Source organism: Ceratotherium simum, chromosome 3 (assembly GCF_057802395.1).
Source record: "Ceratotherium simum simum isolate JZ-2026a chromosome 3, ASM5780239v1, whole genome shotgun sequence".
Classification (NCBI taxonomy): Eukaryota; Metazoa; Chordata; class Mammalia; order Perissodactyla; family Rhinocerotidae; genus Ceratotherium; species Ceratotherium simum.
This window is the reverse complement of record NC_141902.1, coordinates 37,733,221-37,760,861: the sequence shown is the minus strand read 5'-3', so window position 1 is coordinate 37,760,861 and position 27,641 is coordinate 37,733,221. Positions and strand designations below refer to the sequence as shown.

The 27,641-nt window shown below is 56.0% G+C and overlaps 1 protein-coding gene across 3 annotated transcripts; it reads right to left on the bottom strand.

Moving 5' to 3' along the window:
• Positions 1-7: 7 nt before the first annotated feature.
• Positions 8-25,680, bottom strand: BAHD1 (bromo adjacent homology domain containing 1). 3 transcript variants are annotated; one of them, XM_087425211.1, is made up of 8 exons: positions 25,370-25,680; positions 24,865-24,870; positions 7,674-9,104; positions 5,509-5,891; positions 4,345-4,504; positions 3,873-3,949; positions 2,742-2,842; positions 8-2,284 (listed from the first exon to the last, which is right to left on the bottom strand). In XM_087425211.1, exons 1-8 carry the CDS (start codon positions 25,563-25,565, stop codon positions 2,095-2,097), a joined length of 2,544 nt encoding a protein of 847 aa, XP_087281337.1. In that variant the 5' UTR covers positions 25,566-25,680; the 3' UTR covers positions 8-2,094. The 3 variants fall into 3 exon arrangements, with proteins under 3 accessions (XP_087281337.1, XP_087281324.1, XP_087281330.1); XM_087425198.1 differs by lacking the exons at positions 24,865-24,870; positions 25,370-25,680 and adding an exon at positions 19,727-23,204 and having other exon boundaries at positions 7,674-9,111; XM_087425204.1 differs by lacking the exons at positions 24,865-24,870; positions 25,370-25,680 and adding an exon at positions 19,727-23,204 and having other exon boundaries at positions 2,742-2,833; positions 7,674-9,111.
• Between the last annotated feature and the right edge of the window lie 1,961 nt (positions 25,681-27,641).

Genomic DNA, 27,641 nt, shown 5'->3' with positions numbered 1-27,641 from the left:
CACAGGAAATGATCCTTTTCTAAATCAATACAATTTCTCAAATTTATTTTTTTTCTTAAAGAAGTACTTCTAATCTCTGTCAAAAGGGAGGTGAAGAAAGGTCCTCCCTCCCTTGTAAACACTGAAATACAGATCTGAGAAACCAGGGTCGACACACACAAAAAGTGCATTTTACAAAATATCAACTAAAATATATTTTACATGAATTATGCTTCCACTGAAATTCTACCAGCTGCATTTTCAGGTTCGAAAAAATAGTTCCACATCTAAGAGATTTCAAAAGCATTTAAGTTCTGGGCAGCAGACCCCACCTCCTGGGAGGAGGGGCCGTGATCTCCTCTCCTGCTGGGTGAGGCTGGGGTCCTTGGCAGCAAGGACTCAGCACCTGGGAATGAGCAGGCTCCAAGGCTGGCTCCTCACAGCCCCCACAGCCACTCTGCCAACTTCTCTTACTGCTCCGCTCTCCCGGACCGATGATGCCTTCCTCTAAACAGCTTATTCAACACAAAGGAACCCAAGTCCCTTCCCTTCGGGTTTGAGATTGGGCTTCCCACGTGTAAATTTGCCTCTGAAGCCTCTAGGCCTCCCCCAACCCCAGTGACCAATCAGGAGCAGCCCGTCTTCTCAGGGACAGCACAGGGCAGGGGGTTGCTGGGAGTGCCCTCAGGATTCGCTTCTACCTCTCCCTCTCCAGCTCCTGTCCTCACCCAGTGCCACCTCCTCAGCCTGTTGGGTCTGTGTCTGCCTCTCCGTAGGGGAGGAGGACCCAGGGCTGCCCTCCTTGGCCTCTGTCCCCAGGGGTGTGCCCTGTGGAAGTGCTCACAAGCAGGTTCCAGTGCCAGGCCCAAGCCATGCTGTGCTCCTCTCCCTCTCCCCACTATGCTCCTCTTTGGTACAAATAGGAAAGAACCAGGCTGCTCCAGTTCCCTCACAGAGAGCCCCAGGGCCAGGGTCTAGTCCTGGCAAGGACAGCAGGGGACTGGGTTGAGCCTCCTAATCTACTCTGGGGAGCAGCATGAGGTGAGAAGAGGGCCCCTGGGCAACAGGGACAAACTGAAAATGCAGGTCCTTAGCTCCTAGAGTGAGTGGCTGCAGCTCAGCAGGTCTGTGGACTGATACAGTGTTGATTCGCGCTGGGATGTAAATTAGTGCAATCTACAAAAGACTAGGGGAAGGGGTGGCAGGGCTAGGGGAGCCACAGCACTCCTTTGGTTTGATTTCAGGTGGGTGTGGCTTGAAGAGTCATGTATGAAGTTCTGCAAGAGGTTTCCTAGAACCTCCAAGTGTAAGGCAAGAGGAAAAGTCTTCAATAAATCAGGTAGCAATTTTCCTTGCCCCCTGCCCCCACCCCCTCTGCCCTCCCAGACATGACAAACCCCATGTTGATTAGTTAACTTCTGGGAAGCCAGACCTGCTGGGCAGCCCTCACCAGGAGGCGGACAGGAAGCTGACTCCCACAAGTGGGCCACACTCAGGACTGTGAGGGCCGGGTAACTTGTCCCAGCACCAGGGGCTACTGCAGGGGCAAAGGAGGAAAGCCAGGGAAAGGCCCCAAGTCCAGGAAGAGGAAGTCAATGCTCTGGAAGCCAGACTCTAGCTCTCTCTGCCTCAAAGGAACGAGCTCGGAGCTGTGCTAGAATCGGGGAGAGCCTGGTCCCAGGCTAATGGGGAAGCAGCAGGTCACAGTGGGTGAGGTAAAGCTGGCTCCCACTCCCCCTCGAAGGGCCTAGGGGAGGCTAAAGAAGGGCCTGTTGGGCCTGGTTCCTGAAGGACCTCCCCTACCCTCCAGGGCCCCATGCCCCTCAGGCTTGGCCCAGCCCCAGGGAAGACTGCTTCTTCAGGAGTCTCCGCCCAGGAGACCACAGAGAGGTACCCTGGGCAAAGCTGAGAAGCTCTGAAGCTTTTCTTATACCTGGCTTCCCCTTCCCTCCCATGGGGCCCAGAACCCATAGGGGCCCCTGCCCTCCCCCCGAGAGAACCACAGGCCAGCAACCTCAGGCCCCTGTGGCCCCTTAACCAAGTGCTGTGCTTCAAGCAGTGCCCCCTGCCCCGAGCCCCACTTGCCGTGGGCAGCCCAGCATGGCCTTGAGGAGGCTACTGGGGGTTCTTGAGGATGCGGCCATGGCGGAAATCATAGACATGGCGGCAAAGAAACACCAGCTCAGGGTCCGTGTCCTCGGGCACTGTGCGGTGTGGCGGGGTGGAGTAGTCTGCAGAGGGGGGCACCAGTGCTGTCTTTCGGCTGGGGAGGCCCTCACCTCGGCGCTTGGCCATGGCACAGAATCTGCAGTGACACACCGTTCGCTGTCTTTACCACGGCCGCCTTTGCAGAAGACCAATTCCTTCCCCACCCTGCCCAGAGAGCTCGGACATCCCCTCCCGCACCTACAAGGGCTGATGATGCTTCCATCCCTGTCCTGGGGGCTGTGCTCTCTCTGCCAACTACCAGTCCATCTTCTCTGTCACTGGGGGATCAATCTGCCAGGGCCTCCCTCCCAACAACCTGCCAATTCTCCGTGACAGTCTCTGAAAGGAGTACTGTAACCCCCTCAACTCTGCCTCAGAGAGGGAACAACTGTTCTTCTTTCTTCTACAAAAATCAGACGGTGGAAACAGGCTGTGAGGAACAAAGTTCTGGGAGGTCAGGCCTAGTGAGATCCTCTTGGGGATCACAGGCGGACCCCAAACAGCCCTGGGGAGCCTGAGGGGAGAGGCCAGCAGAGGCACAGGGCACCACCTACCTGCAGTACTCGGCGAAAGTCAGCACGTAGCACTTCTCCTCGATGCAGGCCACGCTGTTTTGATCCTGATGTCTTGATGCAAAGACTTCATTCTGCAAAGGCTCAAGGGGAGAGAGGAGGAGTTGGTTACCAGGGTTAGAAGAACCCAACTCCAGGAGCACGGCAGACACTAACCCCTCTGCTGGGCCTCCTGACCTGAGAGAACTCCAGCTAGTGCCCAGAAAGCCAAGAGCTTCCCTGGAATTTCAGCCTAACTGCTCCTTGCTTAGCACCCTGAGGCATTCCTCCTAGGTCCCCTCCTACACAGGAGTAGCCAGGCGCCTGCTCCAACCCCTGACTGTCATCAGCCTCCCGACCCCCACCTGCCACCCAGAGATGGAGAGGAGAATGGTGTGCATCTTCTGGTTAGATGAAAAGTCCCAACAAGGGAAACAAAAGTAACAGGGAGCCCAGACCTGGGGTAGAGCGACCACACCCAGACGGCATTACCTCTCCTGGCACCTCTCCTGGCACACGGCTCGGTAGAGCACCTAGGGGTGTCAAGAGATGTCTTTCCCCCTCCCTCTCATGCCGCAGACAGTATCAAAGGTGGCTAGGTGTGCTGCTCCACCTCCTGCTTCCTGTCGCCAGGAGGACATATCCACTTGCTCCCATTCTGGCACCCCCTGCTATCGAGAGCTCCCTTTCTGCCTCCCTTTATAATTTTCATTTATTTACTTTTTTTCCCCCAAAGCCCCAGGAGATAGCTGCATGTCATAGTTGCACATCCCTCCAGTTGCTGTACGTGGGACGCGGCCTCAGCATGGCTGGAGAAGCGGTGCGTCGGTGTGCGCCCGGGATCCGAACCCGGGCCGCCAGCAGCGGAGCGCGCACACTCAACCGCCAAGCCATGGGGCCGGCCCCTCTGCCTCCCTTTAAAGACAAAGGTTACTATTCCCATTGAAACATGAATTGGGGCAGTGTTGGGGAACGAGGTTAAAACCCAGGCCCTTCCCCAGGTTCTCTGGCATCCAAGGTGACGAGTCCAGGGACTTGACTGCCCATGGCTGCCTCCCCATGCCATGTTCTTAGTGCCACAACTTCTCCCTCTGCCACCCCTGCCCTCTCCACCCCATCTGCCCGGTGGCTCACCTCGTGCATGCTGGGACTGCGGCCTCCCTGTAAGTGCTCTGGTCTGTAATACCACAAGAGGCTCATCATCAGCTCTCCTGGGGGGACAAGAGCAGCAGTCACGGCTTGAGCTGGCAACCCCAGAGCTACTTAGACAGGCGGGCAGGCTGGCCGCCTGCCCTGGAGGCTCATCCAACTTCAATGCCTAGGCCAATCCTGCAGGCTCCAGCCACCCAAGTCCCCTGCCCCTGGCCTTCAGTGGCCTGGAATGCTGTTAGCATGGAGGAAGAAGGGGGAAAAGGCACTGATAGGTGAGGGAGGGGGACAGGTGCCTAGGCCCTGGTAGCTGGAAAGGTTAATGAGTGGATACAACTTAAGCCACAAGGCCCTTTGCAGCTCTCAGAAGCTGACAGACGCTGGCCGAGTGGAAGGCAGACTCTGTGCCAAGAACACGGGGAGACCAGTGTCAGGTCAAACGCTAGGCAGGGGCTACCTGATTCAGGGTTCTCCCAGAGGGCAGAGATTTTGGCCACATAAGGTGTGGATGTCTTTCGTGGGCCTGACTTGAGGAGGACAGTGTCCCGGACTCGGATCGTCTCTCCGTGCCGCTCCACCGCCTGGTAGCTCTTTCGGATGGCTGGTTCTGGTTCATCCTGAGCAACAAACCAATGACACAAACAGGCTTGTGGGGCCACACTCAGAGTGGGGAGGGAGGGAGGGAGGGAGCAGATGACATCCTCTCTACGCTTTCCTCAGGGCAGTCAAACCACTGAGGATGGGAAACTGCAAAAGCAGTTTGCAGATGGCCCCTGTTCCTTAAGCCTGGCTTTCGGGGGCAGGATGGTGAATCCCCATGGTTGGAGAAAGGATGAGAAAGGGGAACAGGGGTGGGAAAGTGGCCCGAAGCTTCTGGGGCTGCACTGTGCCCACCACACCCCCGACAATCGGCTCTCTCATCCAAGCCCCCTGCACCAGGTAGGTCCCTCAAGCTTCCTAATGGGACAGTCTGGGTTTGACCCTTAAACCACCATGGTAAGTGGCGTCACCTTGGGCAAATTACTCAATCGATTACTGAGCCTCAGTTTCCTCATCTGTGAAATGAGGATAATTATAGGAACGGGGTACGTACCTCACAGGGTAGTGGTGAGGATGAAAGCGGATAATGCAAAGTGCTTAGCTCAGTTCTGGCACCTAAGAAGTGCTCAATCAATTTTAGTCGACATTCTTTTCATCATCCCAGATGTTCCTATACCACTAATTTTCTCTGCCTATCCCAATTTCCCCTATACGTACTTATCCAAAAAGCCTCCAGGAAAGTCCTCCACTTTATAATCCAGGATAGAAGGGACCACGTGAGCAGGGATGAGAGGTGAAGACACTTCAGATGGCTTCCCTGAGTCAGTGACAGAGATGGCAGCCACCAGCTGTGACTGACTGCATCCTCTGACCTCCCCAAGGCGCATGGTCCAGGATCAGTAGGGGCTGGGGGAGCAGGCTGGGCCAGCATGACTGGGTCCTGGAGTACAAGGGAGCTGGAGCCCCGTGTCACCTCTCAGAGTGGCTAGAGCCAGGGGTTCCTGGGACCCACCTCACTGCAGGTCCTATGTCCCCCACTGCCACCCTCCCTTGTCCCCATCAGATAAGAGCTGGCACTCACCAAGACATAGACGGCCTTCTCACAGGCAGCCCCAACGGGCACCCAGCCGTTAGTGCGGCGGCGGCGGCGGCGGCGTGGGCGTGGGCGCTGGACACGCGGTTGCTTGGGGTGGCTGGGCCTGCGGGCAGCCTTGCTCCTCGCAGTGTGCCTACAGCTGGAGCCCGTGCGCAGACCTGACTTGGAGCCGCTAGGAGGCTTGGCGCTCTGAGGGCAGGCACGGGCTACTGTCTGGGGCTCTGAGGTGGGTGTCTGAAGATGGGGGACAGGCTCTGCTGCAGGTGGCACGCTGGGCACAGGGCATCCCAGGAGGGGGTGGGCAGGTGAGGCAGGGTGGCCGGCTTCCGGAAGAGGAAATTCCAGCTGGCCCAAGGACCTGCAGCCTTCTGGGAAAAGGAGAGAGAGGGTCAGGGCAGGTAAGGACAAGCAGTATCCCCTGGCCCCTCTGCTCTCAGAGCCTGCTCCTGTCTTAATTCTACGTGTGAACCCAAATGCCACTGAGGTGGCAGGTGGGGTCCAGAGCCTTTAAGGTGGATTGTCAGAGTGAATGGCTAAGAGTGTTTCTTGACCTTGGAGATTGGTCCACAGACATCTCCATCTCCCCTTCTAGCCTGAAAGAACGGGAAATAATAAGAAGTGTCTCTAGCTGTGATTTAATCTTCTCTAAGATTTCCACAGTCCTCAGGAGCAGGGAGTTAGACAGCTTGGGATATGAATCCCAGGCCTGCCACTTACTAGCTGTGTGACCTCCGGCAACTCGCTTTACCTCTCAGTGCCTTGCAATAGAAATAGTTGTGAATATCATATACTGTGTCCTATGTGTTTTTCTTATCAATGTATTATCTCATCCTTACAACAACCCTATGTGGTAGGAACCATCACCCCCATTTTACAATTAAGGAAAGTGAGACACAGAGCAGTTACTGGCTTGTCCCACGGTCACGTAGCTAAGGAAGTAGGGGAGAAGCTTTCACTCCAGGCAGTCTGGCTCCAGACTCTGTGCTCAATTACATGTTATGTGGCCTCCTACATGTAAAGCGCTTAGAACAGTGCCCAGCACGTGGTGCTTACTAATGCCCCAGGGCAGGGGGGCAGGGGTCTTGGGTCCTACAAGTTAGGTGTCTAGACTTGGAGAGTGGTATGAAAGAGAAGGAAAAGCCCAGAAAGAAGCCTGGTTTCACTTCTCAGAGCTCCAACTCACACCAGAACCTGACACAACCAGTCTGCCCAGAGTCAACTGGTCTATAAAGCTGTTTTATAGACCCCCACAAGAACGGGTGTCGGTGGGGAGAGAGCCCTGGGAAGGCCTGGCCCCTCGCTTCACCAGCAGCAGGGCAGGCTTGCCAGCCAGGATGGCTGTGGTCACTTCATTTCCACCCAGGAGCCAAGGAGGCCTGGAGAGGCATGTGAGGACACTCCTGCCAGTCTGGGGGAAGAGAGATCACTGTAGGGGTATCTCATAAGCTGCAGCATAAGCTTCTCAGGTGTCTGGGTCTTGCCGGGAAGGCAGACACCAAAGCCACAGGGTCCAGCAGCACCCTGTCTGTGCCAGGGTCTCTGCTTGTCTGTCCTCAGAGTGTCCGCACCTCGTCCACCCCTAGGAAGGTGATGCTAAGTTTGGGCACTACTTCTCTTTCAAGGCCTGTATGCTATTGCAGCTGGCACCATCGACTGGGCCTGGTACCCACCACCTTACCCATGAATGCTGAACTTGGCCAGCATGCAAAAGATGGTCTGGGCTTCTGGAAAGTAAGGAATTCCAACTTTCCTTGAAGAGGGCAGAAGGGACATGGCAACAACTTGGCAAAATCCCTAACTTCAATATCTAACTTGCTACTCAGAGTCTAAGAATGGGTATCCCAACAAGGAGGGAGGAGAGGCCCTCCCTGTCCCTTCCCACCACCACAATGCCACCTAACTACCAGGCTAAGAAATCTCCATAGACAGCGGGGACAGAGCAGGGATGCTAAGAACTAAATATGGGCCCCTTTCCTGGGAATGCTCCTAGGCTTGGGGCACAAAACCAGGGGAGTGCTCCCTTCTCAAAGTCCCCTAACTCCCATGCAAGAGCTAGACCCCAAGGAGCCCCACCCCGATCCACAATCCCACCCTCCTAGGACACTGGGGCTCTGAGACTCCTCGTACATCCCACTCCCAGGAAGACTTACCTGCTGCAAAAGGCATTTTGTAGGTGCAGCCGCCACAGGTAGTGCCAATGTGGGTAAGAGACGAGGGCAATATTTCACAGATGCCGTAGCCATTCACTCCAGGGTCCTCACTGGAGCAGTAGCGAGAGCCCCAGGGAGGGTGCTGGAAAGGCGTGCCCGCGGGCACTGAGCTTGGGGCCAAGAGGAGCCCCTCGTTAGGTGCAGTCACTGGGGACAGCTTGCCCTCAGGGAGCATGGGACAGAGGGAGTAGCCTCCACATTGCAGCCCGTCTTGGCTGCAATACAGGTAGAAGCTGCCTAGCGCAGTGAGCTCAGGCCGGCCACACAGGCCGCTGTAATCGGCGGGGTTGCCAGGCATTGGCAGGGGGGACAGCTGGGGTGCGGGAAAAGAGGGCTGGTGCAGTTCCTGCTTGGGGGCAGGTGACTCCTCGCCTGGGCGCCCAGGCTCCGGCTTCAGGGCTGCCTGCCCACCCATCAGCAGGGGCAGTTGGGGGGGCAGCCCCAAGGGGCTCCCCAGACCCTTGCTCAAGGGCTGGTAAGGTGGCTGGCTGGATGGCCCACGAAGGGTGGCAGATGGCCATGGCTCCTCGGGGTGTCCTTGCCAGCTGGGTGGCCCTGCAGCCTCCCCAGAGCCAGCCCCCTGCCGGGCCTTGGCATAGTTCTTGCCATTGACCTTGGCCCACTTTGGCCTCGGGGCCTTCAGTGCTGGCGGCTCAGTGGAACGCCCATCAGCTTCTGGGTGGGCACGAGGCAGCCGCAGGGGCAGCTCCCGCTCCTGGCTCAGCTTTAGGAAGGCAGCTGCATTCAGGCTGGCCAGTCTCTTGGGAGCTGGGTCACCATCTCGGCGGGCACCTTCATCCAGTGCTGGCTCTGGGGACAGGTCCCGACTTCCTCCTCCGAGGTCCTCCAGCCGGGGCCGCTTCTTGGAGGACCAGCCCCCAGTGGCCCGGTCACGGTCCCGACCGCGGTGAGGGTCTCCCCCTCGACTACGGCGGGTGCCCGCCAGGCTACTGGTGTCCTCCCGCTCCAGCAGCAGGTTATTGAGGGCCTCGGCATTGAGGGAGGCCAGGCGTCGCTTGCGGGGCTGGGCAAGGCCAGTGTCCTCACTGGATGGGGCCGGGCTGGGGGGCTTGGGCAGGTCAGGGGGCAGCTCATCAGCCTCATCTGCACTCCGTGGACCGGCCACATTCTCCAGGCGGGTCAGTAGCACTTTGCAGGCCTTGGGCTTCTCAGGAACTAATGGGCGCTTACGCAGCGGGTAGTTCTTGCGGCGCCCTGTGAGATGCCCTGGGCTCTCAGACATGCCTGACTCCACATCCTCCACCCCCTGCTCCATATTACTGTCTTCCATCTGCAGGGGCTCCTGGCGGCCAGTGGGGCCCGAACTCAGCATGGGAAGGGACTTCCTCCGAGTGTGTGTCATGGAGCACCCTCTGATCTGCAGAACAGAAGGCAGGCCATGAGAGAAGGCTGCCCTGGCCTGCCCCACCTGCTTTCTCCCCAACTGCAGCCCATCCAGCATTCCCCTCTGCACAGTAATTCTGACCTACCCTCACTCCATCTCTAGCCTGGACTTCCCCAGGACCCTGCTTCCAGAGTGGAAAGGTCTAGTGGGCTCAGGCTATTAGCAGCCATGCACGAACTGGCTGCCCCACTCTCGTTTTAGCCAAGGGTCCCTCTTTGAACTAAGCCCTTGGAGAGCCAACAGAGCAATGCGAACCCCAGGGTCAGAAGACAGAAGGAGCTGGGGGCAAAGCTCTCTGTTCTCTCTACCTGTTCTCCCACTAGATACTCCCTGCAGGGCAGGAGGAGGCTCTGAAGACACCAGACCAGGATGGGGACTTGGGTGGTGGGAGCCCATCTATTCCTTCAAAAGCATTACTAACTCTCTCCCCCATCTTGGGGTTTCTGAGATTGGCCACAAGAGGATAAGGAGGTGGACACTGAGGAGCTGAGATAAAGAACCTGCCTGCTGGGCAGTGGAAGAGGCAAAGCCCAGCCTGTGAGGACACCCTGTCTGGCAAGTATGGCAGGACAGCCATAACCTGGGTCCTGCTGGAAAAGCCCCTTGAAGGGTAGAGCCCTGGTTTTGAGGAGCCCGTGGTCAGGGGAGGTCTCAGCCAGTCCTAGGAGCTAGACCTACCTTGGTTCGATTCCAGGGAAGGGCAGCCCAAACAGTGGCAATGCCTGGGGAGGGCTGTCGGTAAGGGCGGGACTAGCATTCCCGGGTAGGAAACCCAGAGACCACACACTAGGCCTGTGGTACAGCTTTAAACCCCCACCAGCCACAAAGAGTTGGGAAAAGAAAGTATCAAAAAGAAAAACTAACTCAGAGGACAAACTGACAAACGGGGGCTGCCTTGTCAGTCCTCAGGTCTCCCTCCTGGTAGGTAAGGTGCCAGACAGCGGGCGGGCAGGGGTGGGGGGTGAGGGGAGCAGGGGAGTCGCAGGAAGCCCAGAGCCCCTGAAAGAAAATGCCCATGACCAGGCATCACTCCCTAACTTTGCAGGACAAACATTCCCACCACCCCAACATTCCTGGGGCAGCCTGGGCCCCATCCTGAATGAGAGAGGCCAGAGATGGCTGTGCACTAGAAGCTGGCAGGACCAAGGCAACGAAGAACCGGGGGTGGCGGTGGTGGTGGTCAGAGACTTCTGAGCTCTTTATTCCCTACCTTCTCCCCAACCCAAAGCAAGGTACTGCCAAGTAAGGTGCCCGACAAGGCTCTGGCCTCCTGGGCACCCTGTGACTCCTCCCCACCCAGCAGGACCAGGTTTTCAGCTCAATTTCCCCACTGCTGCTGTTCTTCACACTCACTCTACCCAAGAAGCTGGGAGCAGTCACTACTGGGCTCCCAGGGACTCCTGAGCTCTGCCCAGCTAGTTCCTGTGGCTTTGGGCCAGTGGCGGGGGTCACTCGGTACCTTCTCTCCTGAGACTTGCTGCACTAGTTGAGAAACGCTGCTCAGAAAACCAGGCTGAGGGCAGCGTGGGTGCCTCTCGGCCCTGAGAAAGGACTCGGAAAACTGGAAAAGGGAGGCAGTATGCCAGGCGTTGCTCTGGCCACATGCAGGGACCTGCCACTGCCCAGAGACCAGGGCCCAGGCAAGACAGAGTCACACACAAGGCAAATCCATTCATTCCTGAAGCACAGACGGGAGAGCTCCTAAAAAATCCCAAGCATCTGCTAGGCTCCCTAAGACTCTTTCCTGCTTCTAATCAGGGTGCCCAGCCACCCGTTTGCTCAGCACGCTTATTAGCAATGCCTCCTTTCACTCGCAAAAGCATCCCAGTTGCTTACAACCCACAGGCCCTTTTCTCAAATGCAGAGCACCCTGTGCCGGAGGTGGCAGCAAGGAGAAGCCCATCTGTATTTCCTAGGAAAGCCTCGGCCCACTCTTCCCCACCCCCAAAGGGCCTGGAGACAGAGGACAGTGAACAGACCACAAAGCTGAGAGGGGCCGAAGCCTCTCAACAGGCCCAAGTTACCAGAGGAGTCAGGCCTGGGAATGGCGGGGGCCGAGGCTGAGATCACCTGGGTTGTGGCCTTTAAGGACACGGACACCAAGTACTGAGGAAGGAGGGGGAGGATGGGAAAGAGCGAGCGAGCACAGGGAGGTGCTTTCTAGCCTGGTGCATGGACTGGCTGCATGGGTGGACAGTACCAGGATTCTGGGACACTTGCCCTCTACTCAGTCTTGTCCTCTCAACATGCAAAAGGTCCCAAGCAGGGAGAGGCTGAGAGGGGAACCTTCCATGTTCAGGAGCCTGTCTTCAGAACCTGGGAATTTGTTCCCTGGAGAGAATCTTGCTCTTTCACCTCCCATTCAGCCCTCCAGTCCCTGAGGATACCCACTGTCCACGGGCCGACCATCTCAGGAAGGCTCTAAATCACAGGGTGCAAGTCACATTTCCAAATCAAGCCTAAGAGCCTCCAGCTAGCCTCCCTTGAATCTGCCAAATCCCCTGTCATCCACTAAAAACACCCAAGGCCACTGAAGGCACACTGAAAACAACAACGGGCTTTCATGTGGTGCCTAAGGCAGCACCGTCACTCATCCTGAGGAGAGGCTGGGGTCTCTGCCGCCCGCCTCACTGCACCCCAATCTGAGGAGAGCAAGTGTGAGTTACGCTTTGAAGCTGGATGGGTGAGAACCTCGGGTGCAGCTTTTCCCTGGGGTGGGGCTCAGTAGAGGGGGGGGTTCCAGCCTGCCAGGGCCCCTCCCACCTGCAGGGGGTGGCCCAGCAACTTGGGGAAAGAAGACGTGGGGAAAGCAGTAGGCTTGGTTCCCATTCCAGCTCTGCCAATCCTCCTGCTGTCCTGTCCCTCCCACTTGTACACTAGCTCAACCAGGAACTCTCTCTCAGCACTACCCTCCTCCTCTCTGGGAAGCCCTGTCCTCCCAGGCACAAGCAGTTCAGACCCCTCGGGAGAAGGTTCCTAGGAGGGCCTCCCCAGGGCATATTATCGCTCACCTAGACCATGTCAAGCAAGCTCTCACTGAAGAAAACCAGTCTGACAGTCCCCAGTTTTGAACAGCAATCGGCCAGCTGCCATGAAGGACAATGGCCGGCTGTTGGGCCTCCAAAGCCAAAGACCCAGAGAACCACAGGCTGAATCCCAAATCACAAGTGTACTCTCAAGACCGGGCCATCTCGGGTCCAGGCACATCAGGGTCTCAAAATCGAGGGGGGAGACCAGGCCCAGCCGAAGTGTCACGGTGGGTCTGGGCCTCAGTGCTGCCCCAAGCCTGCCCACGGCTGGGAGAAGTCATCTCCACAGAAGCAGAAAGGGAGGGAGAACTTGTCTTTTGCCCTCAAGCTGCAGCACACAGGGAACCACCACTACCACCCAACTCCGCCCCAGCAAGGGCGGAGCACACCCAAGATGTGTGCAAGGGAGGGTCAGAGGCCTGGAGGAGTGTGCACTGTGGGCACCACTACGGCGAAAATGAGGGGGGGCCTGGACACGTAGGTCAAGCCCAGATGTCTCCCACAAGCAGAGGCTGCCCTGGGGCAGGAAGTGGTCTTCAGCCTTGACTGTGGCTCCCCTCTTACTTACCCAGCTCTAGGCCACCCCTCCACCCCCATTCTTAGGGGTTCAGGACCCAGGACTCTGCCACTGTCCTTCCTGAAACCTCTCTGACCCACTGCACTTTAAATTTTGCTTTTCAGGCTTTTTGGTTTATTATTAATGGGAGGGGAGTATTCAGGGGGGTCTTAGGTAACGGCAGACCAGGTGGTCACCTGGGTGAGGGCCAGGAAGGGCCCTGACCCAAGCCACCTCCCAATTACACCTAAAGCCACAGTGGCCCTGAGTTAAGCACCGCCCTCCTCCGCAATCTCTCTTGGAATAACCTCCCCCTCCCCCAAAGGAATAATACTTTTTCATGAGCACTGAGTTTCCTGAATCTTCTATGAGAGAAGAAAAGCAGCAAGGGCTCAAAGGCAGGCTCCTGTTCCTTTCAATTCAGTTGATGTTACTTCACGGAAAAACAGAGGTGAAGCTGCTGAAATTCTTATGATAAAGCCAGGTAAAGACGCAGCTGGGATCTCTTGAATCCCCAAGAGCTGGTAAAGTGGAAAGCACCAAGCTCTGAGTCAGGCAGACCTGGATTTAAATGCCAGCTCTGCCCCTCATGAGCAACTTACTTAACTTCTCTGAACTTCAGATTCCTCATCTCAAACAGATGCATCAAAATGAACCTTACTGAAGAGTGGTGGTAAGGACGACAGAGTCACTGTGCAGGAGCCCAGCAGGGTAGGAACCAGGCAGGCCAACATCCCTCCCCTCTTCCAGAAGCACAGGCAGAGGAGGGCAGCCTGCCACCCTCAGCCTGGGCCTTTCCCCACAGCAGGAGCCCATAGTAGCTGAGAAACCAGCTTTCACTGTGAGAAATCTGAAAACCCAACCTGCACCTGAACTATGCTCTGCTACTAGTCCACCAAAACACCCAAGTGTCAACCCCAGGGAAAGATGGCGACGCTGCTCCTTTCCCATGCAGTTCCCAGTGTGGGATGAATTGTGGAGAGTTCAGTTTACAACACAGCGAGAGGACAGGGGCAGAAACTGTATCCCAACAGACTCTGAACGACAGCTCCGTGCCTCTGAGAAACATTCAACTTGATGGTGAAAGGCGAGATCCTCAGATGCTAAAGGCCCAGGGGATGGGGTCAGAGGGTGTGAGTTCTGCCTGCTGCCGCCACCTGATTGCTGCTTCAGTGCGGGCACCCATGGAGCAGAGTTCTCCGGCAGCATGGAGCTCATGCCCTGGGGCGCTGCCTCTGAAGAGAGAGGAGTGGCCTGGGCCACCGGCCCCACCTCCTGGTGCCCACGCAGCCTCATTTGCTGTGGGCACTTGATGCACTTTGCAGTTAGGCTAGGATCCTACGAACACCTGGGCAGGAAGCACGACGCCCAACCAAAGGGAACTGGCCTGACCTGTCTGGACACAGCCTGTTTCATGGACTGCCCTCCGGTCTGGCGGCCATCTGGGGAGGTGGGCCTGCCCCCTGGAGGCACCAAGCCTATCTATGGCCTCTCAGACCACCTGCTTCTCACACTTCACACTGGGGGTTCCCAGGAGCTCAAAGAGGTGCAGGCAAAGTCCACACCCACCCCACATAGGGTTTGATGCACCAGCCAGGCCCCACTTTTGGCTACTCCTGTCCACTCTGACCATCTTAGCCCAGACACACAGGCCCAGAGCTGCACACAAGTGTCCAGAACCTCCACTTACTTCTGGCTCCAGACACAAAGCCAGACATCCCACCTCTTGTAACTGTAAAGAAACACAAATCTCAGAGGGAAGGAAGAGTTTTAACTCAGACTATAAAGTGGACTCCCCATTTTATAGTAGAATCCCAATAAAGAACAGAAATATAGTAACAGTAGAGTTGTTGGAATCCCTTTCCCAATGGAAACTGCCAGTGCCTTAGTCTTTTTTTTTTCTTTTTTTTTTTTTTTGTGAGGAAGATCAGCCCTGAGCTAACATCCATGCCAATCCTCCTCTTTGCTGAGGAAGACTGGCCCTGAGCTAACATCTATTGCCAATCCTCCTCCTGTTCTTTTTTTCTTCCCTTTTTCTCCCCAAAGGCCCAGTACATAGTTGTATGTCATAGTTGCACATCCTTCTAGTTGCTGTATGTGGGACGCCACCTCAGCATGGCCAGACAAGCGGTGCGTCAGTGCGTGTCTGGATCCGAACCCGGGCCGCCAGTAGCGGAGCACACGCACTTAACCGCTAAGCCACGGGGCCGGCCACCAGTGCCTTAGTCTTAAGGCCCTTCCTACAGGTAGGGGGCTGAGTGAGACAAGTTACCTCTTGGATCTAGAAGTCGATATACACACATGGACCCCTGAGCTAGGACAGTGGGCAGGGAGCATCGTTAGTCATACCACCGTGCTCTGCTTTAAGAAACTCTAACCTGACGAATCAGAAGGTAATCAAGTGCAATACAAAACTAGTCCTTAGAAGGTTTCTTTAGAGGTACATGTCCCTACTTTAGGCGATCTCCCTTTCCCTAGCTTCTTCCCAGTGCACAGCTCCTGTGTGCACGAGGTAGACCTGTATCTGCAGGTGTCACTCCAGCTAAGTCAGGGCACCCGCTGCTCATTCCCAGGCACCCGGCACCTCTTGTGACCTTTGCTCATTCAGCCAGCATTTGCTGGCCCCTCGCCATGGCTCAACACAGCAGAGGCAAGATCCACATAGAGCTGGAAGCCACTTCGTGCTGCTGCTAATCGTAAGTGGGCCTGGTCAATGGTCTGAACTTTTCTGAGCTTTCGTTTCCTTATCTACACAGCAAGGTTGTTATGAGGATCAAGTTAAATAAGAAAGTGTGTCAAGTGCCTAGCAGAGTGCCTGGTATACAAGAGGTGCTCAATATGAGCTCATTCTTTCCCCTTACATGTCAAGTATTAGGCTAAATGCTGAAGAAAAATGCAAAAAAGACTAAGAAATTGGAGCTTGGGCTGGCAGGAAGATAGGACAAGACAGTGTGACAAGGGCTGTGATGGAGAGCTCGGTGGACAGAGCTCCGGCTCCAAGGCAGCTTCACAGAGGGCACACTGGAGCTAGACTTCAGATCCTTACTGAGAGCTGACTTCACACCAGGTGTACTGAGGGAAGAAAAGCCCCGAAGGGAGTGGTGGGCTGCACTCAGAGAAATTCACTTCACAATCATTTGGATGCAGGAACAGGCAACAGACAAAAGCTGAAGTCTCGAGGCAGGAGATAAACGCAACTTTTCCCACACTCACCCCTTCTGGCTCCACGCAGGATTACTCCAGGCTGGGGGACAAGGGAGCTCGGGACTAAGGCTCCCTTGGACCCTCCCAGCCAGGCTCCACAGTGCCCAGGCTGAGCCAGAAGCAAATCTACTCCTGGAGCAGGACCCATTTGCTCTGGGTAGTTAACAGCACAGGAGACATAAAACAGGAATAGGGACAGGGGCACCCCAAATCTCAGCACCAGGGCCTCAGCAAAACCAGGAGAAAAGCTTGTGCTACAAATGCATCATTCTTCAAATACACAACAGCTCACCAGCCTGCTCTGGGCACTTGCCCAGGAATGGCAAAGGGTATGTATTGTGTTGTTCAACCACCAGGACACTCCAGGAACCAACAACTCAGATCTCTAAGATGGCCTGCCAAGACTGAGGTGCTATCTTTTGTCCTGAACAGAAGAGACTGGCCAGCCAGGTCAAGATGGAAGCTCTGCCCTTGGCCTCCCCAGCAGAGCGCTAACCTCCTGAATGAGCCAGCCATGAGGAACGAGACCCAAGACCAGGCCTTCCCAACACTGCGCCAGCAGGAGCAGAACCGCAAGGCAGACCCTACTAGAGCTGTGGGCACCCAACCTGCATATCTCACACCTAACTGATTAACTGACTAGTGCCACCCCTCCATGAGGATGCAAGGTCTATGGGGACAGGTGGGCTCTCCCTTCCTTATCACTAAATCCCATCCACAGGGCTTAATAAGAGCTTGCTGAATGAATAAAGATCTGGCTGCCCACCATCCCACCCCACCCCATTTAACATTTCTACCCTAGACTGACAGCACCACTTGGAGCCCTGGACAAGAAACTGTGACCCCACACTCTCACCCATCCCGGGAGTCCACCCTGCCTCTTCAATGTAATCCAAGTTCAAGAGGGCTACTTCAGGAAATCTCCCATATTTACATAGCACAATCCTCTTTCACTACCATCCTCTTTCTTCTCTCTCCCCCAACTTGCCCAGCTATCTCAGGAAAATACTCCTCTCATTCTACTCCTTCCTCCAAACCATTAAGTGAGCAAGGGTGGTTCTTCTATCAAGACAAAGAATGTCACATATATTAAATAGGTGAACTCTGTAGAGGAGAACCAGAGTTAGCATTATTAGTCTCCAAATCCCCTAAGTGTGCAGGGTCAGGAATGCTTGATTCACCACAGAGGTTTCTAGTCTAACAGGATGGCTAATGTTTGTCAAGCACTCACTATGTGCCCAGCACCACTCGAAGCACATTACATTCACTCTCATTTATCCTCACAACCACCCCACGCAGTAGCTGTTATCTCATCCAAACGAGGAGAAAACAGAGGAACATAGAGGTAACAGACACTCCATTGCCCACACTCCCGCACCATCCAGGGTTGAGGCCGGGCGTCTGGCGTCAGTCCCAAAGCCCACACCCCCACGCCAACACAGGACAGCTGCTGGGTCACAGACCCACATCAGGGATACACTTGCACATTCAATTTTGTTTTTCAGTGTTGTTTTAATTATTGGCATTAACACATTATTAGTTTTTCCTGATTTTTCACCACAAAGGAATTGAAGACGTACGCCAATTAAATGGCGTCTGTGGGCTGCCCAGGGAACATACACATAATTTTACAAAGTGTTTCTACAGAAAATCTGCTTAATGTTCCCAATTAACTCTTACATGCACTTTGGAAACAAACCCATTTTATATCCTAGAAAGGCATAAGGGGTTCAAAGATATATTGTCTTGGTTTTACAGTAAATCCAGAAAAGAAGTCTATGGATTGCCCCGACGCATCTTACTATATCTCTCGAATCACCTCCAGCCCGACCTGCAATGACTACTGAAATTTGGTCATCACACACCAAACAGCCATCTTAATATTCGAAACATTATCAACTGCCCTTTGGCTACCTCTCTTTGGGCTGAATAGGACCAAGTCCTTTTGATTTTCTCTTAAGATCATTTCTTATAGTCATTTCGTCCATTTTAGAATTCTTTTCTACATTCTGTTCAAACTGCGTGAACCCCTCCAGGCATACAGCAGGGGACACCCCTCACATCTGAGGAGGGCCTGCCAACCCTGACTATAATGGAAATGTGACTCCACCTTTCCTTCTGGCATACTTGTCAAGATATCCTGGCATCAACCAGCACCCTAATACCTTTCTTATGATTTCTACAAAGATCCTCTAAAAACTAATAATTCATCTCTAAACCACCTGGCCAGATGAGAATGTGACTAATAAACTGAATTTTCCCCAAACATTTTAGACAGGTAGCTGGGGTTGGAGCAGGACCTAAATGTGGGCCACCGCTCTCCTCTGCAGGCAGGAAGCTGAAACAGCTGCAGCCAAGAAGGGCAGGGGACCCAACAGGCACTGGAGATGACACAGACATAGGAGCAGTCAATACCACTCCAGGTGAGATCCTGGGGTCACAAAAGGCAAACACATCACGTCCCATCCCCTTAACCAAGGACAGGGAGTCAAGGTACCTCGCTCCCCTAAATTCACTAGAAAAGAAACTGATGGAGAAAAAAGGACGTCAACCCCAAGATCTTGCCTGGCATTGATCCTGTTAACTAAGAAGAGTCACCTGTCATTTTTTCATTCAGGTAACTTGGTCATGGTGCCTTGGAAAAAAGTTCCCATTTCAAATCTCAGAGATGTTGAAAGACAAACCCATTCTTTTATTCCTGGTGGATTGGGCCTGCAGAGGATCTCAAGGACAATGTTATTTTTTATTTTTCTTGTGTGGGATGCTGAGTCAGGTGAATAACCAACCATCCTTGCAGGTGTTTCCCACTGGGAAAAACGGAATCTGGATGAAAATCCTTCCCAGGACACAACACAGAGTCCTGGATGTGACTTCGCCCTGAGGCCTGCTCATCAAACCCACAGTCCTCTGGTCCCCAGCTTCTAGACCAAGTAGCCTGGGGCAGGGCATCTACCCCTTCACGGAACCCCAGGGCCGGCTGGTGCTCAGCAGTGCTGCAAAGCCAGCTCAGTGGGGCCGAGGGCGCTTGTCGGGCCCTCTGGCTCTGAGCAGCCCGTCTGCAGCCTCGCGGCCACGGCTGCTCTTCCTCCTCCTCCCTGTTAGCTGGTTTACTGCTCATTAGTGGCGGTACCAGGAGGTGGGCAGGAAAAACATAAAGGAGCTGAAATTCAAACCAGTCCATTTTACTCCAGTTAGGTGCCTCCCATAAAACCAGGCAGGATTTCATCACCCAGGACCTCCGTGTCCCCTGTCCTGCGGAGGTCGAAGCAGCCCACAGGGTGAGGAGCTGCAGGATCCCAGGATTCCAGGCAAGAGGAGTCTATGCTTCCAATCACCGCGAGCTCTTCTCTATGGTCTGTTATTTTCTGTCTTTTTAGGGTTAACAGGCACTTCTAGCCATGAGCTGGCCCACCAAGTCAAGGCCAGGGACCCGCAGAACAGGAGAGCTGGCGCTGCCCTCAGTATAGAAGCATACTCTCGTTGTCCCTCCAAAGTCCCCAGCACAATGGCAAGTTCACAAAGGAAGTGAGTCTTGCCAGACTGTGCTAGCAAATTCCCATAAATACTTGGGCCGGGGTAGTACTGCTTATGTAAAATGCTTCCCCATTGAGAGATGCTGCTTTATTTACATTCTTCACAACCCATTCATAAAAAGGAGGCCCTTTAATGTTGGGGCTGTTCCTATAATGCTCCATAAACCCAGCAGCTTCGGCTGGCAGCCTTAGTTCAACACAGGCTACTTCTCAACTCCAGAGACTTTTTTCCCTTAAGATTTTTTTCCTTCTCTTTAATGACTCACCTTGCGACAGGGCGCTGAGGCCAGATGTTGCCGGAGCAAGGCCAAGAGGAATAAGAACAGATAAAATGAAAACACACAAGTCGTCCTGAAGGCTGGGACAGAGAGGCGGGGAAGAATGAAAATAAATAAATTAAAAATCCCCATAGAACTCCAATGTGAAGTATGTATGTTGGGAGGTTGAATTCTTTCCAGGTTTACTGAAACTTCCTTTATGGGATGTCAAAATCCTTCCCAACTTATATCTCTGCACACCAGAGAAGGTGTGGAAAGGAATTTTTTTTTTTTTTAACCCAAAAGGAAAAGATAGAAGAGGGCTCTTTCTGGTTTTTGATTTGCATTGCGGATGAATAAAAAAACAGTAATTTTCTCTGCTTTTTCATAGAAGTGTGTCCAGGGGCTGCTGGATCCAAGAAGGGCACAATTTGCTCAGGGTAAAGAAACTCGGGCACACCTCCGAAAGAGAGGAAGGACTGTGTTCTAGGACACACAGCAAAAAACAGCCTGGGCAGCTGACAGAGCCCAGGAGATGCGTTCTGAGGTAGCTTGTCTCCTGCTAGAGCAGAAGCAAGGAGGACAGAAGTAGTAGGGATTTTTTTTTTAATTGACAGGGAGCGGTCTGCATTGCCATGGCAACTATGAGGGGTGGCCTTTCCGCTTGGAAGGGAAATGCTAGTCCATTAATCATCAAACTGGGGCACAAAAGGGAGGTTTGGGGGAAAGGGGATGGATGCAGAATTTATTTTTTCACCATCTAGACTCAAACCAGTCACCAGTCCTCTCTCCCATTTCCCTCATGGTCCAGGGCTGATGGTAAACAAAAACGCAAGTTCCGAGAAAGCTGGGATCATAGCTTTCCTTTCTGACGGGTCCAGTGTGGGGCTGATCGTGCCTCCCATGTCAGCGATGCCCCTATAAACACCTCTTCCAACACTAGTCCCAAAAGTCCCGTCCACAGGCAAGACCCAGCAATCCTTTTCTTTTCTGTTCTCAGAACCGTGTTTTCTCCCTCATTTACACCCAGGATTGAGAAGAGATAAAACATATGGATTCATTTAGCATGGACAACAAGGAAAATTGCATAAGAGCAGCAAAGCCGGGTGAAGAGAATGGCCTGCTAGGGTAGGAGCAAAACAGGATTACAGCCCTTTTCCAACTCATGTCTATAGGGTATCATGTGAGCAATCCACAGGACAGACTCTTCACCAGCCGGAATATCACAAACAACACTAAATTTCATTTGTCCCCCATGCTAAAGCACCCGAAACATGCTCTATCTTTATGCCATTGACAGAAAAGGTTGGAAACCACCAAGGACTCCATACTGAGCATTTCTGGAGAAGCAGAAGGGAATGTTTCCCCTCTGTTCCCACCCAACCAAGCAGCCAACTGCATTTATTCATTCAACAAAAACAATGTGCACTGCACTATACCAGAAATCCTGGAATAGTCTTTCTCTCACACACACACAGACACACACACACACAAAGCTTTAACACTCATACTGTCCCTGTACTTAAGAAACTTCCAACCTACAAAACCACTCAAAAACACACCATGTTATAAATTCTAGTGTCACAGTCGCAGAGGCAAGCATTATTGGCCTGGTGTCCTAAGTGACAGTGAGATGAAGGATGAGGAGGTTCAGGCGGGAGGAGAGGAAGGCAAGGGGCTCCTCACTGGGGACAACTGGGGAAAGCAGCAGAAGCAAAGACGCAGGGAGACAAATGTGCATGGCACAGCTAAGGGAGAGCCTCAGGGGACACTGTCTAGGGTCAGACTGCAGGACAAGGGGAGCCACTGCAAGTCTGGGGATAGGGGAGTGACACCGGGGGAGGAGTGCTTTAGGAAGAATGATCTAGCAGCTGTGTACAGACTGGATCAGAAGCACCAGAGGAAGCCGGAGGGAAAGAAAGGCCATGACAACAACACAGGGCTGACATGGGGACAGCAGAGCAACAGAAAGAAAGAAAAGTAGGGAGACATAAAAAAGAAAGAAGCTCTTCACTGGCTAAAGTCTCCAGAGCAAATCCTCCCAGACATCTCTTTGACTGACTTGAGTCTCCTGCCCGGTAAGAGCTTGTCAAAGAGAAAAATGTTTTGGCAATTCCCCTTTATATATTCCAGCGGCCAGACCAGGTCACCCCCTTCTGATTGCCACCAAAAGAAATCACGTACTGTGTAGCCCCAGTGAAGGCATGAAGGCCTTAAGATTCTTCACCATTCTCTGGATCTTAGACATACAATTAAATTCTCTCAGAACAAACTTCAGTCTCCTGCATGAGGTAATACCTCCCTTTCCCACAAGGCTCAACTCCACCCAGCCTAGGGTCTAGACCCTCCTGGGGAGGGGATAGAGGGTGGCCATGAATTAACTCCGTGTCTGTACTAAGCAAGGCTGATAGGCAGCTTTCCCAGGGCAGGGTTAGAGCCAACCACAGCTGGGAGCACCTAGTAACCAACACCTATGTGGGGTGGGATTCGAACTCAGATTCTCAGCAAAAGACCACATTCTGAACAGCCTGAGCCTCCCTGTCTTTGTGATCCCAACTTTTCCATTAAGTATGAGGTCACATTAAGGGGCACGGTACCTCTAAGTGGGTTTTTACAAATGGGAAAACAGCAACCAGTTTAGAGCTGGTCACTGGTGGGGTTAGAGGCACTCATAGCTTAAGCCAGTGGTTTCCAAGTGCCCTCCAGCAGGCCAAGGACAGTGGTGTCCCTCCAGGACATGTGGTGCCTCTAGGGCACTTTTCTCCTTTTTTCAGAAAACACAGAGGTGGAGAGACTGGGGAGGCAAGTCTCAAGCGGCACAAAGGAAAAAGGACTGGAAACCTTTTTTATTTAGTCATTAAATGCCTGCCTGCATTTATAAACTCAGCTTCTCATTTCCCTATGTGGGTATCTCCTTTGGCTAAAGAAAAGTGCTGAAGGCACTTGTGGACGCATTGCCGTAGCACATCTGGGTTTGTCTCCTAGTCCCCAATCCAACTGGTGTCCTGCCCTCTTAAGACTGTTGACATGTCGACTAGGAGATGTCCTACGTGGGATTAAACCCCTGCCCGTGGGCAGCCTCTGCTTGCTGAAACCCCTCATTCCTGGCTGACTCCAGAGTGGCTCACTGCACTGTCGTCTCGGTGACTCCAGCAACCCGATCACCACCGGCCAGGCCCAGCGTGTGCACACCCCCACCTCTGCCCCTCTGCCCTGGCCAGGTCGACCCCTCTCTTCCCAGAACCGCGAGGCGATCCGCGGCTGGAGCGGTGAGCCAGTGCCGCAGCTCCTCCCGGCGGGCGCCCCGGCCCCCGCAATCCCCGGGGCAGAGTCCGGCCCTGTCGCCCGCCCCTCGGGGTGGGTGGCTCGGACCCGCTCCCCTCCCCGACGCCACCACCTGCGCCCGCTCCGGCGCCGCCTTTGTCCGGCGCTTCACCGCCGAGCGGGCCCCTCGGGCCCGACCTGACCCGGCCCCCCGCCCCGGAGGAGAGGCGGCGAGGCGGGCTGGGCAGGACCAGGCCGGGCCGCGAGCACAGGGTCCCGCTGTCACTTGGAGGCGGTCTGACAACTTCGATCCCCCCGCCCCACCTCGGACTCGCCCGCCGCTCCGCACGGTCCCCGCCGGGCCTCCCGCGGCCCACACTCGCTACTCGAACCGGTTCCCTTCCGTCTTCGGCGCCTCCCTTCCTCCCCGCCCGATCAGGTCCGGTCTACACTACCCCCCCGCCCCGGCGCGGTCCCCATCCTCTGCCCCCCATCCAGTAATAACCGGCCAGCTCCCAGCGCGGGAGGGCGCCCCCCACCCTGAGCGGGCGATCCCGCGGCGCCGCCCCCGGCCGCGGCCTCTTGCCTCGGGGACCGCGAAGGGGGAGGGGGCGCAACGGGGGGGGCAGGGGCCTCGCCGCCCGCGCACTCGGAGGCGAGCCGGCTCCGCCGCGGCGAGGAAACGACCGGCGTCCTCCCGCCCTCCGAGGCCCGGGACGCCCGCGCCGCCGCCTCCCGGCCGAGCTGCCACCCTGCGGCCGCCACCCACCCCGCCCCCGGCCTGCGAAGCGAGCGGCCCCGGGGGGCTGTCACCTCGAGGCGCGCTGCGCTCCCCGATGGCGGGACCGTGGCGCCGGACCCGGGGGAGGGAAGCGCCGCGAGCGGGCGGCCGCACCTGCTTCGCGTCGTCCGTCCGTCCGTCCCTTCCCGGGCTGGCGGGGGCGGCGACGCGGCGCGCTCGGTGGGGCGCGCTGACGGGCTGCCGGTCCTCTCCCCTTCGCTCGTCTGCCTCGCTGGCTTGCTCGCTCCCTCTCGCCTGCTCGCCTCTTCCTCCCTCCTCGACCCCGGCCCCTAGCTCACCCGGACGGCGGCGCGGACGGCGCAGCTCTGGGCGCCCGCAGGCCCCGGCCGGGCTGGAATCCGGCGGCTGGAACCCCCCGGGGGCGCTCAATTCCCGGGCTCCACGCTGCTGCGTCAGCGCCTCCTCCTGGGGGCCGGGGCCGGGCGGGCGGAGCGGGGGCCGCGGCCGGGCGGGGCCGTCGGGGGGGCGGGCGCGCCTGGCCCGGGCGGGCGGACGGCGGGGGCCGGACGGGCGGGGCAGGCAGCCGGACGGGCGGGCGGCGGGGGCCGGGCTCCGGGATCCGCTACGCCGCTCGCGGTTCCCCCACAAACTCCCCGAGAGCGGAGCCTCCACCGCCCTCCTTCCTGCTTCCTCGTCCACAGCCAATCAGCGGCGCGCCCCTCGGCCAGCTCCACCAATCAGCCGCCCCGCCCTGCGCTGGCCTCGCCAGCCAATCCGGCCCTTGGCTCCCCCTCCCGGTCTCCGACCAATCAGAATCGTGGGTCGGTCGTCCCAACGCAGGGGGCAGCACGAGGCGGCCGGGGGAGGCGGTGCGGGGAGTGGTGGGGCCTGGGGGGAGGGGTACGGTGCCAAGGGTGGTGGTGGGGGTTGGTTTTCTTTGCCGGCTTCTTGGATTTTTCTCTTCGTCTACCGAGCCTGAGCCGGTATCCCATAGTGACCTGACCCTGGAGCCCCAATCCCCCAGCTGCTACCCCCCCTGGAAATCTTATCTCGCCCCCGCCCTGGCCGTCACCCCTCTACATCCCTCTTCTCCCTTCTCTTCCCCACCACCCACTGGAGAAAATTGCAGGCCGAGGAACACTCCACCCTCGCCAGCGGCTGCTGCCCCCAGGGCACAGCTTCGGAAAGACTAGCCGAAAATCAAGCGAGGACAACCCCCCTTTCCTGCAGAAAGGGCCCCAGACTCCAGCGAAAGGGCCCCGACTGCTGAGAAGCCCCTCCCGCCCTTGCCTCATCTTTCCGACTTCCCTGCCTGCCACGTCTCCTTTCCTTTCAAGCAAGGTCGGTCCTGGCTCGGTAACCCCTCACCCGCATCTCTTTTTCCTCTTTCTCCCCTTCACCTACCGCCCCCTACTCCAGCTCCTAATTCACCCTTCCCAGAAGCAGAGTGTGGAACCCTCATCCATTTCCAGCTGACAGCAGAGCCTGGTCTGTGAGTCCTTGACACCCACACACCCTCTTCCACTACCGCGGGGAACATCAGAGCTCTTTGGGGGAGGGGAGAGGGGGCGGGCAGCCTGACAGCCCCGGCTGGACTCCCTCCCTCGCGTCCCCAAGCGAGGATGGGACCAAGCGTGGACACTTACCTGACTTGCCCCTAGTCACCGAATGCTGTGGCTCCGTCTCACACCCACAGACGTGCCTTTCCAAGCCCGAGCACGCTCGCGGGGTCAGCAGGGTGGGTGGGCACAGCAGGCTGAGGTCACACGGAGGTGTGGGAGGTCCCTCTGAGGTGTGGGAAGGGGCTGTGTCTTGGGCACCTTGTGTTGCCAGACCCGGCATAGGGCTTCTCTTTGGTAAGCACTGGCTGTGCACGTAGTAGGTTCTTGAGAAATGCTGAGTCCAGCCCAGAACAAAGCCTCATTCCCAATTCAGGCGGGGGAGGGGTGCTTTGGGAGGTAAAAGGAGCAGCAGCGACGAGGGTAGTGTCAAGTCACCAGAGCGCTGGGAGCAGCCTAGGGAGGGGCTGGGCCGAGCTAAGCCTTGGTGGAGAGAAGCACCCCCAGAGAGAAGCACCCCCGAGTGCTGGGGCTGCCTGGGTACTAGAGGAGAAACCCAGCCTTGGAGTGTGGCTGAGGGGCTCCTGCTGCACCACACACGCTGCCTAGCCCTTCCTAGACCTGAGACTCCAGCACTCAGGAAGGCAGCCTTTAAGACAACAGTGCTGCTAGCCCCCATGGCTGGGAAATAAAACCCTAAAAGACCATTCCCCATCTGCCACTAGAGCTGTCAAGGGGGCCCAGACAGTCTTAGCTGTGTGGGGGACACATTTAAAGGAGGGGGCCACCCAGTAGGGGAAGTGTATGAATAGAAGCTAAAAGCTAAGACTGTGGCTTAGAAACTTCTCAAAGGACCAAGTTCTCCTAGGACAAGTGCCCCTTACTTCTCCCACCTCCCACCCTTAGGGAAAGCAAAATCCCCAAATCTATACAAGTAGGACACTAAAAGATTTCTCCCCTCCCTGAACCTCCCAGGACAAAGATTCCTAGCAGTACCCCACCACCACCAGGCCAGCCCTACCTTCCCCCTCACGAAATGCTCTCTCTCCCTGTCCCATTCTGTCACATGGGCTCATGTCCCCCACCCCTCATCAGAGCCTGGTGATAGAGGGTAACAGCAGCAGGCACCACTGGAGCTGAGCCATGCCATCCTGGCAGCCTGGAGCCAAGGCAGAAGAGGGGACAGGCTCCTGTCAGCAGCCCAGCCTGTGCTGACCTTGGCTTCATGCCCATGTGAATGGGCAGGGATTGAGGCCAAAAGGGTCAGAAGAGAAATGTACCTAGTCGCAGGGAAGGAGACCCAAGTGGCAGGAAGCCCGTGCTGGGCCTAGGAAGTGGTTGCAGGGTGAGGCTGGAGGGCTGGACTTTTCCCCAGCATCCAGGAGTGAAGATCTAGTGGCCCTGGGATGGGGTAGGGGGAAGAGCTGTCTTTATTTGGGGCCCTGGTGGGAGGGAAAAAGGCAACACTGACTGGAGAGGAAGCAGAGTGGTCATGAGAGCCCATTCCAAACTACCCAGCCTAGCCAGACTGCCTGGCCTGCCCGGCAGCTGGAGGAATTCTTCCCTCAGAGCCTCCCCTATGTGGGTGGCTGTCTCCTTTGCCCCAGGAGGCTCTGAGTGTGTGACCATTCGGAGACACAGGCTGGCTAAAGGCACTTGGTGTTCTTCCTATGCCAGCCCACTGATCTACCTCAGTTCCCCATCTACTTTGTTAAAGCTGGTCAACAAGCCAGCAAAGAAGACGCCAGGGGCTGCATCCCCTGCCTGTCCCCCTAGGGACCCTTCGGCCTCTCCTCTCCTCCTTGACCCCATTTCCAGGGACCCCTTCACCTGGGCCTCCTTCCTTCCCAGTCCAGAGCCCTTCCACACCTGGAAAGGTCTCCATCTCTTCCTCCTTCCTTCAGCTCCTCTAACCTTTCCTGAGTGGTGCCCCCACCCCCCGCCCCACTCCACTAAGGCAGCTGTGCCAATGCCTGGGGCCCATCACCTTTCCTCACTGCTGCACACCCAGCAGCCCAGAGATCCCCCACTGAAAAGGGTTTGCCCCTTGGTCTGGAGACAGGAATGGATCCATCAGATCTCCTGGATCACCCCCTCCCTGCCTCCAGGCAAGGGGCTCTCCCTACCCAGGCGCCTCCAGACCCATCAGGAAGGGTTAACTGCCTCAGAGCAGGAGAGCAGAGAGAGGGAGATGCAGAGAGGAAAACATCCAGGGCTGAGAGAAAACACGCCGCACACCCCTCCCCCACAGCGTACGACCAGACTGACAGCCGGGACAGACTGGCTGCTCCGTCATCTCCAGTCCAGCCGTCAGGCACCTCCCCCACTGCCCGCCGCAGTCCCTGCAGACGGCCGGCCC

Coding starts and splice junctions, on each gene's coding strand:
- BAHD1 (XM_087425211.1), bottom strand. CDS start 25,565: ATGCCGGGTCTGGCAACACAAGGTGCCCAAGACACAGCCCCTTCCCAC. Junction 5,892..7,673: donor CAAAATGCCTTTTGCAGCAG/GTAAGTCTTCCT, acceptor TCCTTTTCCCAG/AAGGCTGCAGGTCCTTGGGC. Junction 4,505..5,508: donor AGAAGGCCGTCTATGTCTTG/GTGAGTGCCAGC, acceptor TTTGTTGCTCAG/GATGAACCAGAACCAGCCAT.